General features: G+C 38.9%; 1 protein-coding gene across 1 annotated transcript in view; it reads left to right on the top strand.

The window, feature by feature from the left end:
- Positions 1-12,421, top strand: part of TSBP1 (testis expressed basic protein 1) — a 66,739-nt gene that overhangs the window by 18,744 nt on the left and 35,574 nt on the right. Inside the window, exons 8-12 of the mRNA XM_026448128.1 lie at positions 8,175-8,213; positions 8,807-8,827; positions 11,156-11,176; positions 11,867-11,887; positions 12,367-12,387. Coding sequence (XP_026303913.1) covers positions 8,175-8,213; positions 8,807-8,827; positions 11,156-11,176; positions 11,867-11,887; positions 12,367-12,387 — 123 coding nt within the window. The remainder of the gene's footprint in view (positions 1-8,174; positions 8,214-8,806; positions 8,828-11,155; positions 11,177-11,866; positions 11,888-12,366; positions 12,388-12,421) is intronic.

Here is a 12,421-nt window from a genome sequence, read left to right as displayed (position 1 = left end):
GATTATTAGACTATCATAGTAAATTCTACAGAGAAAACAAATTAAGATAATATGATACAGCAGGACCAGGAAGTGAGGGCCTTTAGCTAGGAGATGGGAAGAAATTTCCCTGAGGAGATATTTGAACTGACACTGGATGGTGAAAAGGTGGCAGCCACACGAGGATCTTAGGGAAGAGTATCTCAGGCAGAAAGAACACCAAGTTCCTGAGAGGGGAAGAAGAGTAGCACGTATGAGAGATTGCTGAAAGCCAGTTGTGAATGATGGTGGAGGAGTCTGAAAGGTAGGGAGAGGCCAGATCATAAAAAGTCTTTTAGAATAAAATGTGGAGAACACTTCTGAGCACCACAATAAGCCATTGTTTTCATCAGGGAAGGGATAAAGCCACATTTATGCTGTAAAAAGGCAACCCTGGCTTCTGGTAGAGAATGAAACGGGAATGACCATCATATTTATTTATGATAGCAACAAGGAGAGAGGTACAGAGTAAAGTCTCATATGTGCTTCAAAGACAACAGGGTTTCTACTGGAGAAGATATTATTTGGAAACAGCAGTGGGGAGTAAAAATGACATTTACCTACATTCAGCCATGTATATGGGTATGGACTTTTTCTAAACAAACAAACAAACAAAAAACCAGATGTCACAGCCTCAACAACAGAGTGAGACCCTGTCTCTACAATGAATAAAACATTAGCCAGCATGGTGGCATGCACCTGTGGTCCCAGCTACTTGGAAAGCTGAAATGGGAGGATCGCTTGAGCCCAAGAGGTCAAGGCTACAGTGAGCTGTGATTGCACCACTGCACTCCAGCCTGGGTGACACAGTGAGATCCTGTCTCAAAAAAAAAAAAAAAAAATCACTAAGAGGGCCGTAAGAGACATGGTTTTTTAAAAATGTTATCATTTTTCATTGACAAAAATGTATATATTTATGGTATACAACATAAAGTGTTGACATATGTATACACTGTAGAATGACTAAATCAAGCTGTTAACATATCCATTTCCTCACATACTTTTTGTGGAGGGAACTCTTAAAATCTACTCTCTTAGCAAATGTCAAGTATAACTCATTATTAACTATAATCACCATGTGGTACAAAAGATCTCCTGAATGTATTCCTCCTATCTAACTGAAACTTTGTGTCCTTTGAGCAACATTTGAGATACAGTTTTTTTTGTTGTTGTTGTTGTTGTTTTGAGATAGAATCTCACTCTGTTGCCCAGGCTAGAGTGCAGGACGCAATCTCGGCTCACTGCAACTCCACCTCACTGCAACTCCACCTCCTGGGTTCAAGCAATTCTTGTGCCTCAGCCACCCAAGTAGCTGGGATGACAGGCGTGTGCCACCATGTCCGGCTAATTTTTGCATTTTTAGTAGAGACAGGGTTTTGCCATCTTGTCCAGGCTGGTCTTGAACTCCTGGCCTCAAGTGATTTGCCCTCCCCAGCTTCCCAAATTGCTGGGGTTACAGGCATGAGACACCGCACCCAGCCTTGAGATACAGTATTTTAAAGGACAGTCATGCATATTAAAGCAAGATGGTGAAGAAAACGTTTGGAGAAGTTCAAGATATAGGAAAATTTGCTGATATGAATTTCAGACAGCATGGTGTGTTTTAGAGAGTAAGGAGAGGTGGAAGGAACATCCAATTAGGAATTATAAAAAGCATTGTGATAATAAGCATCCTTAAGATGAGGATTATCTTCAGATGGTGAGTAAATTAAATGAGGATGTGACACATTTTGAGATTAATCTCAAAGGATAATGAGTAATTAGTTATATAGAGTATTTAGCTGAAAGATGCATAGGGCTGAAAGATGCATAGCCAGGAAGCTATTCATCCCTGAAACTCAAGATGATATGTGGTCCTACAGAATGGATGAGGCCCTCTTGAGAGATAATTCTCATAGGCAATTCACTGGACTGTGGTAACTTGAGAAAGGGCCTCTCCAACCAGGACCTCAAAGGACTTGATCCCATTATTTCTTTGAAAATCTTGAACTAGCATGGTGCCCAAGATGGAGGAGGCTGTGGTCCATTACCCATACATGTATAAACAGATAAGGACTGCAATCTGAAATGATGATATAATAATATGTGTTAAGCATTATGCTCCAGGCTCTGTCCTAAACACTTCTTCATAATAATCCTAGGAAGTAGATATTATTATAAATTCTATTTTTAAAATGAATAAACTTAGGCATAAAAAAAAACCAAGCAGAGTAACACAGCTAGTAAGCAGGGGAACCAGGATTCAAACCCAAGCATTCTAGTAATTGATGGCCCATTGTACTTAATGAGACCTAATCAAGGGTCCCCTTTCTAAAATGATTTCATTGAGAATTATATACTTTATAAACCAATTAACTCAGACTGATGTGGATTTTTATTATTATTCCTCAGTGCCAACTCCAGGAATCATATTTCAGTTTATTTTCTATTTCTAATTTAGGAAAGAGAAATGAGAGCAAACAGATAATAAGAAGGAAGTACACAGGGAAACTAAGGAAAGTTTAATCAAGACTAAGGTCCTCTACCTCCTCAAAGCAAGTAGAGGAAAAAGAAAAAAAAAAAAAAAAAAAAAAAACTAAGGGTCAAGCACGGTGGCTTACACCTGTAATCCCAGCATTTTGGGAGGCTGAAGTAGGAGGATCCTGGAGACCAGGAACTCAAGACCTGCCTGGATAACATAGTGAGGCTCTGTCTCTTCAAAACAATTAAAATAATTAATAGGGCATGGTGGCATGCCTGTAATCCTAGCTACAGGAGGCTGAGATGGGAAGATCACTTGAGCCCAGTAGTGAGAGGTTATAGTGAGCTATGACAGAACCACTGAACTTCAACCTGGGCAACAGAGTGAAACCCTGTCCCAGAAAAAAAAAAGAAAGACTAAGGTCTTCCAAGTTTCCTTAAGAGTTTCAACCTTTACAAAGGCTGAGAAGAAAAGGAAAACGGAAACACCTTCTCTGCTCATCGTCAGTCCTACATGTCATTCTGGGCCTTGGCCACACCACCAGAGTACAAAATGCCGAAACAATCCATGAAAAAAATCACACTACAGCTGGCATAGAGGATCTGATGCTCCCTGGGGAAGGCAGTGTGCGGGATGTTTTTTCTGATCTTTTCAAAGGGGGTTAACGCTGATGCTTTTAAGCAATTTATGTGCACTTAAAGATGTGGGTATTTAGCACAGTTTACAAGGGAACTGAGCAAGTTCTTGGTTGTTTCAGTACCATAAACGCTTGTTTGTCTAGGGACCTTGTCCTCCTTATTTGCCTCTTTCTAGGCAGGCCCTATTTCTAGAAAGTCAGCCTTTTTGCTTCTCCTACCAAAACTTACCCTACGGCTAAAAGGCCCAAGAACACAGGGCTTTAGTTTGTGAATGTAGCCTCATTGAATCATAAAAGTTGAGCAGAAGAAAAATTATTAAACCCTGTCATAGATCAGTTAAATGCAGTTCCAAAAGATGGTGAGAAATATCAAACTTTGCATAGTCATTTAACAGTCAATGTAAGACAAATAAGACTAATGTCCAGACTTTCTCCACTGAATATAGTGAGGGTTCATTCTATGGTAGCTTGTACAAATTACTATCAAAGTTAATATCATTAAACCTTCTACAAGCCTTGCCCTAGAATTTAGGTTATTTTACAAGAGGAACATTTTAGAGATGAACAAAAAGAACAGAAAAAAAATGTTGGGGAGGGAAGATGGTATGTTAAAGAAAAAAAAAAATTTAAAGGAATATTCCAGAAAGAAGAGAAAATTGTAAAGAATATGAAGGAACACATGTTGAACTTAAAGTGAAGAAAACTGGAGGCTAAAACTGCCTTTAATTTTTTGCATACTCAGGCACAGCCCTTCTCTTTCTCAATCTCAGTGTTCTTTTCTTATAAAACTAGAACCTTTGTAACATTGCCTTTCTTTGGTTCTTGAGGCTATCACATTAGGGAAAGAAGACTCTCCAAACTGAAAAGATGAAAGAAAAAGGGAGGGAGAAATGGAAAAGACAGGAGAAAGGTAGTGAATGAAATCAGAATATTGGAAATATAGTAAATCTGAATATTCCCCTGTAACTTTCACTCCTGCATAGTGTCTAAGGGGGAAAAGACATGGGACCACCTGCAAGTGTGACCACTTTATGAGCCTACCTACAGGGGAATGGAAAGTCTAATAACCTGAGGGAAGACCTATTTCCTAGAAGACTCTTGGGAAATTGATGGATTATTGAAACTTTAGACTGACTTGAATAATTGTTATTGTTCTTTAGGATCTCAAGGATCCATGAGTAAGTTTCTCTTCTTGTTTCAAAATCTGATGGTGTTGGGCTCCTACACAAGGCAGAGGACTTCTCCCTGTCTGAACTATTTTCTGTTTCCTGCTATGTCAGTGTAACAGGGCTTAAGTCTCATGATTCTCCACCTTGTCCTTCATTAGCCATCTTAACTGGATCATGCCCACCTTTATCACCTTCCCCCTGCCCAAGACAATGAGACCTCCCACCTTGCTTAAGCAAATTCCTTCCTTCTTGCCTTTGACCACAACCTCTCACTCCCTTATTTCTTCAGAAGTCATTGCTTCTCTCTTCTACATCTTTAAATATTTTCCTTCCTTTAACTGCTTCTCCTTAAGGTATAGAACAGGTTTGATTTTCTTCCATCTTAAACAGATCCTAACTACGTCCCTCTCTAATCGCAGCCTACCTTCAAGGGAGGAAATTATGCTGTACACTCTGACTGTGGGCTTAGAAAAAAGTTATTGCTCACTTCTTATCTGAACTATACACTATTTCTCCATGAATTGAAAGTAATGTAAGACCTACTAAAAATCACTTTTAAAATAAATTTGCTTGTTAATTATTTTCAATTTACAGAGGACTTTTGCCTAGAAGTTAAGCATGCAGACCCTAGAGCCAGGCTAACTAGAGTTGTATCCCGGTTCCCTATTTACTATTTGTTTGAACATAGGCAAGTTATTTAATCTCCCATTAAAATTTCAAGTCAGTTATAAAACTAATTTCAACAACCAGTTGAAAATTAATCAAATAAAAGAACAGAGAAGAGGCTGGGTACTGTGGCTCATGCCCGTAATCATGACACTTTAGGAGGCTGAGGCGGGTGGATCACCTGAGGTCAGGAGTTCGAGACCAGCCTGGCTAACATGGTGAAATCCCATCTCTACCAAAAATACAAAATTAGTTGGGCATGGTGGTGTGTGCCTGTAATCCCAGCTACTAGGGAGGCTGAGGCAGGAGAATCACTTGAACCCGGGAAGGGGAGGTTGCAGTGAGTCAAGATTGCACCACTGCACTCCAGCCTGGGTGACAGAGTGAGACTCCATCTCAAAATAAAAGAACAGAGAAGTGAGGGAAGCTGGAAAAAGTGAATGGAGAAGGGAAGAAAACCAAAGAGGTAAAGTTTAAATAAACCTTCTAGAACTGATTTCAATTGATTGTCAAAAAAAAAAAAATGAACACATTTTCTAAATGAAGGGAAGATTGTGACAGGAATGAGGAGCAGAGAAGTGAGGAAATCGGCAAAAAATCCAAAACAGATAACCCTGGCTGGACAGATTTTTTTTCTGATCTATGTGCTTTTCCTACAAAATTTTTCATATTGACTATTACTTTTGTGGTTGCATATTAGGGTCACATTTCCTACTAGCAAAGTTGTTTCTTGTTCAAAGATGGAATTAAATATATCATATTTCATTATTTTTTTCTAAAAGGCATCAAAACTTCCAGATTCTTCATAATCTGAACAAGTTTATTACTCACAGGTTTTAATTAAATGTGACCCAACCAATATCTATCCTTAAAATAAGGAAAAGAGGCCGGGCGCGGTGGCTCAAGCCTGTAATCCCAGCACTTTGGGAGGCCGAGACGGGTGGATCACGAGGTCAGGAGATCGAGCCCATCCTGGCCTACACGGTGAAACCCCGTCTCTACCAAAAAATACAAAAAGCTAGGCGGGCGAGGTGGCGGGAGCCTGTAGTCCCAGCTACTCGGGAGGCTGAGGCAGGAGAATGGCGTAAACCCGGGAGGCGGAGCTTGCAGTGAGCCGAGATCACGCCACTGCACTCCAGCCTGGGCAACAGAGCGAGACTCCGTCTCAAAAAAAAAAATAAAAATAAAAATAAAAAATAAGGAAAAGAAAGGGATTCACTTGCCCTATCCCGACTCAGGCCACAACCCATATGATGCTGATCTCAAACTGCACTGTTGCTGAAGTATAGATGGTGCTCACTGAAATCATCTCTTCTTATCTGAAAATACAGCTCCCAAATCAGCCAACAGTAGCCCAGTGCCACCTGTAGATGTGTTTTCTTTGGCCAGCACGGCATTATTTTAAACTTTGAATTTGAATGCCTCTGAGCAGGGCATGGAATTTTCACCATCTCTATCCCTTATAACTCTAGCAGGTTCACAATCCTGAGACCTGCTGGACCCCTTAATGCAAGTGAGTTGGTGATCACCACAAAGATAAGGAGGAATTCTGTCTGGTATGGAAAATGTGGTACTCTCTAAACAAACTAACTTGGATGTTCCCATTAGAAAGAATATCCACAGAGACAGTGTCCTTAATCCAAAACACATAATATTCAGTATTTTGGCAGGATATGTACATCCTAAGTTTTTTTTATCTACTTCTTTGCTCTGTAAGGCAACAAGTAAATGCCTTTCACTGCCCTGCTTATTTGTCTTCAGCTGGGAAATGCCACAAAATACTCAGTTCAAGAATTTCCTTTCTTGGCCCAGTACGGAGGCTCATGCCTGTAATCCCAGCACTTTGGGAGGCCGAGATGGGGGGATCACTTGAGGCCAGGAGTTTCAGACCAGCCTGGTCAACATGGCAAAACCTCGTCTCCAATAAAAATACAAAAGTTAGCTGGGCGTGGTGGCTCATGCCTGTAATTCCAGCTAATCAGGAGGCTGGGGCACAAGAATGCCTTGAACTCAGGAGGCAAAGGTTGCAGTGAGCCGAGATTGTGCCACTGCACTCCAGCCTGGGTGACAAAGACTGTCTCAAAAAAAAAAAGAAGAGAAAAGAAAAATTCCTTTCTCCTCATTATTCCATATTACTTTAGGTCAGGAATGGAATATATAAGATCTGTGTTACATTTCTGCTCATGCCTTTGCCTATGGCAGACATCAGTAATTGATCATGATTCTCTTACCTGCTCAGCCCACATGTATCCTAAAATTCTTCTGATCTCCAGATAGTCATTACTAATTGATCAAAATTAAATATGCATAACTCAAGTATACTTGTCACTCCTAACATAGGATAATATCTTAAATCTTAAAAATCTTAAGTATAGAAAACTGTCCTTTTAAAATTATCTTTATTTGGTGGTGGAAGTGGCTTCACCTTCTCAAGAAACTGACAGTTCAGTGATTGATGGCCTAAAATACCACATAGAAAAACAGACATCTCTTCCCAAATGCTGAGGGTAGATCCTGTTGTTTCTGGGGAAACACAAAGAAGGAAACACATTATTCAATTATTTTAAGAGAAAAAATTGCAAAATTTTCAATGTCTTAAAATATGATTGGTTATTTCTCAAGACAGAAGCAACAGAGATTAAAATGACATAATTAAGGTACTAAGGTACACAAGAAGACAGGGTTATTTTAAAGATTAAAATAACACAAATTAATAAATCAAAAATAAAAACACAATTAAGTACACATTATAATGCTCTGCTGTCAGGACTCAGAACTTTTCAAATGACAGTCAGAAATAAAAGGAAAAAATAAAGCAGAAAAAAGTAAAATAAAGTAGCTTACTACTTTGCCGAAGTATTTCATTTGTTTATAGTTACTGAATATTTCTTTCCATAACATTTCTAATACAACTTTTCAGCTTTCCCTTCTGTTATTACTCCTGATTTTTCACTGCAACTTCACAATATAAGTAAGATGGGGACACCACTTCTATTTTAGAGATGAGAAAATTAATGTTCAAAACATTTAGTGACTTGCCCAAAATCACAGAACTAAAGAATAGCAAAATTGGGACTCGGGTCTTTAACCTCAAGACTGTTTGTACCACACCTGGGGAGGAGGAGGAGGGAACGGGATTATCTATCTCCATGCCTTCTGATAGTCTAAATCTAATTTAGTCTAAAGTCTAATCTAATATTATACTTTTCAATTTTTATTATAGGTAGTATAAAATGTTTAAAAACAATTGAAGAACCTCTCTGTAAGTTTCCCATATGCACAACCTTTTTTTACTGACACCTAATAATTGCACAAATTTATGGGATACATGTGATATTTTGATACATGCATATCAAGTGTAATGATTTGGATGTTCTACAATGTGCCTGCTACCAAAGGAATGGGGAGGGTGGTGAGAAGGCACATAAAGGTGGAGGAAAGGAGAAAAACTTGCAATTTTACTGTTCTCTCTTTCTTTTACCAGTATGAGGAATTTGAGGCTGATTTCAAGATCCTATAAGTGACTGATTAATTTTTTCATTTAGCAAAGGGGAAATTCTTATAATAAAAACTAGATTAATTAATGAAATTGTGAAAAAGATTGTGGGGCCAGGGAAAATTGTCTATAATCTTTAGAAGGATTTGACAGCAGGAAGATAATGAAAATTAAGAATAATAACTGCAGGGAGTATGATTTTCACAGTCTCCTAAGGAAAAAAGGAAAATGCATACTTACCTTCTTGCTGCCTTTCCATGTAAATCAAATATGTAGTAAATGCTTGATCTGAAACTCCCTGAGATAAACACCCTTGAGTCATGCTGTCTCTAAACTCACCTTTTTTGTTTGTATTTTAGCCAGAACTGCAGGAGCCATTAGTAAGTTCTTTTTCTGCCCTTTAATTCTCATGTGCTTTGCTCTACTAAACTGTTAGAATATGTAAGACATTTCATATTTCTAGATGCTTTTGTTTCTTTCACAAATTGTCCATTCTTTTCCCATTCTTTATTCCCTATTCTTATCTTAATAAACTGCGGTGCCTCTGTAAGAAAGTACTATTACCTTTAACTTTTCCAAACTCTTGAGATCCAACAGAGGGGAAAAGAGTAAAGAACAAAAAATGGTCAAGTGAAAGGAAGAAAGATTCCCCTGTGAGAAAACCCAGTAACACTCAAAGAAAGAGGATTGATGGTGGCCATTCTACTTAAGACCCACCAAGAAAATTTTAGTGACATGCAGTGAGTCCCAGCTCACTGACCGAGGATCCCAGACTGTCACTGATGTTTGTGGGATGTATATCCCCTGCTATGAACAAAGAATAAATCTGAAAGAAGTATCCAGATAGAATTTTAAATGAAACTGTAGCGTACATCTCTGGAAGAAGCATTGGTTGGGAATAGAGAATAAGGGATAAGTGAGAGGAAGTTGATTTAAAAAGGAAAAAAAAAATGGTAAATGGAAACAATGACTTTTATATGATCTGAGATTTTACCAGCCCTTTATGGCCTTGATGCTTAAAGTGAGTCCAAGGACCTGCATCACATCACCTTGGAGTTTTAGAGATGCAGAGTCTGAGCCTGTTGCCCACCCCTGACCTACTAAATGAGACTTTGCATTTTAACAAGATCCCCAGGTGATTTGCATGCATACCAAAGTTTAAGAACCATTGCTCTACAGGATTTTAATTCTCTGCCCTGAGAGAGGAAATAAAAAGATGAATGCACTTGGTCCAAATTTAACCAGCTTTTCCAGCCCTGCCGATTCTCCATACCAAGACTGACCTTAAAGTCAAAGACAAGAAAGATGAAAGTCATCAGGGTTTAATTCAGTTTTTAACACATTTCCATCCTGCATTTTTGAGGATGTTCAGAGCTTGAGCCCCTGAGGCAGCACTAACTCTGAAGGAAAGAGGAAAAAAGTGATTTGAGAATTAAAGCTCGTGGTATATCACATCCTGTGTCTACTCCTCTTGGAGTGTTTATACAAATGAAACATTATTAAAATAATCAAGTCAAACTTCAAGAGCAAATACTGGGTAGGTATCATAAAAGCACATATTAGGCCAAGCACAATGGCTCATACACGTAATCCCAGCACTTTGGGAGGCCAAGGTGAGAGGATCACTTATAGCCTGTGAGGTGCATGAGGTGTAGAGAGGTGTGGTGGGGTGTGTGTGTGGTCATAAATAAGAAGACTGTTACTGCATTATTAACAAGTATGTGGGTCTAGTGTCTCAATTCCTTTGCCCACTACTCATACCTATAAATGTCTTAAGTCAACCTAGCAGTTTCTATTCCCTCTTACATGGCAGGCCAACTTACTCTGTTGAATAAGGGCCAAAATCACTACAGAGACAGAAATTCCCACTGTCTCCTTCAGAAAATGAGGCTATAGGTTCTAGCTAAGCAAGTTCAAATTAGCCAGCTGGAAGACAGGCAAAGGCCTGTGTAATCTACTGAGATACAAGCAGGACACCCGTCGGGAAAGGGGAAGGAGCCCTGCCTGACCAAATGTGCATCCCTACAGTTCCAGCTAGCAGATTCCAGCAGTAACCGGGGTCCTCCAAGATGAAGAAGGAAGCATTTATAAACTTTTATTTGTTCCTCCATGGAAGTGGAAATTTTGCTCCTGGTATCTACATTTGTGATGTTTTCCCAGAAAGAATTTTAATGCAAACAGTATTTTCTCATTAGTTCTATTTTGTTTTTTCCATATTTTAGCTGGAACTATTAGACCTATAAGTGAGTTCCTTTTCTGTTTCCTCTAACGTTCTTTGGCCTTCTGTGGGATATGGGGTCCTCTCCACATCCTAACTGTTACCATTTCTACCCCTACAGGATTTCTCACTTGTACTTCTTAATTGTATTCAAATCTTCTGACACCTTCTGATGCCCCAGTCATCAGACACAATATCCTGAATTGTTACTGAATTTAGGACAAGGGAAAGCCAAATAATTCATGTTTAAAATTGTATTTTATTTTAATTATTTATATTTATTATTTTTTAGTTACCTAAATTTCTCATTTAAGATGGATGCTGAATGATTTAAACTGGTAGGAGGGTTATGCGGCTTCCAGGCTAAGATTATCTGCAGTCCCACAGTAGTTGTTCTCCTCTGGTTGAATTGTTTCATAGTTTATTTAGAAACAATACCGGTAAAATGAAAATTCTGTCAAACCACACTTTCCTCCTTTTTGTATTTCAGTGCAATTCACAGCCCCTATTCGTGAGTATCAAGTTGTTTTTCCACTCTAGTCCCTTTGATATCTGACCTATGAAGTCTTGGGGCCTGATCTGCTCTGCATTTTTCTAAATAATTTCAACTTTTATTTTAGATTCAGGTGGTGCATATGCAGGTTTGCTAATGGGTATATTGTGTGATGCTGAGGTTTAGGGGTGACATGCTTTCTTAACACTGTCTTTCTCAATTCCCCTAGCATTCCTGTTACATAGTTTCCAAAGAGGCCATCCACAAAGTGTTAAGAAATCTCACAGGCTAACATTTAAAAATATAAACCAAAACAGCCCTCTTAGTAATAGTCATAATGATCCATCAGCAAGGGAAGGTACATCTTTCAAATAAACCCTGTCTCTAAGGAAACTGGGGGCAAGGGGCAATAAAATGTAAGAAGAAAAATAGAGGCATAACAGATTAATATGGAGTGAGTCTTTCCCAACCCTCTGAAGATTTCCAACCATCCCTGAAAGCAGGAGGAGGCCTCCATCCCTGTAGGTCCCTTATATTGTGCAACAGGGAGCCTGCCTGAGGCTCGCCATACAAGCAACTCTTGATCTTCCCGTTGTTTCTATTTATGATACTCCCTAGAGCGAGTGTTAGGCAATGGGAATTTCCTTCACAGTGGTGAAGCATACTGGTATCTTTTTCTTTCTCCCTCTCTCTCTCTCTCTCTCGCAGCTGGAGCTACAGGACCTATCAGTAAGTTTGCTGTCTGATTCTCCACAGTGAGCATTTTACTTTCCTGCAGTATCTTAGGGATCACTACCTGGTTTCCATGTTGGGATTTCAAGGGTTTGGAGTTCACATTTTCTTCATCCTCTTATTTTTCTTCGACCTAGCATTTCAGTAAGTCATGATTAGCTCTGTGAACATACACTTCACCAATAAAAGCAAACTACGAAGTGGAGAATGAACCCTTGCAGATTTCCAATGGCTCCTCAGCATCACACAAGGGATTTTTAGATGAGGAGGCCCTTACATGTACTAGTTTGCCATAGCAAGAAAGTCACCATTTCTACTACTCAACTGCAGCTGAACTTTACATTAGTGATGCAGATTCCTACTGGGGAAAGTATATAAATGAAAGTACATAAATAAAAAGTATATATAAAATATATATATTATATATATATAATATATATATATAGCTACTGATTTCTTTTCTCTTTTTTCTTTAGAGCTCTCTCACAAAACCATTGGTAAGTCATCTGATTCTCAATTATAATGCCTTTT

Source organism: Piliocolobus tephrosceles, chromosome 5 (genome assembly GCF_002776525.5).
Source record: "Piliocolobus tephrosceles isolate RC106 chromosome 5, ASM277652v3, whole genome shotgun sequence".
NCBI lineage: Eukaryota > Metazoa > Chordata > Mammalia > Primates > Cercopithecidae > Piliocolobus > Piliocolobus tephrosceles.
This window is presented reverse-complemented; position numbering and strand designations above follow the sequence as displayed.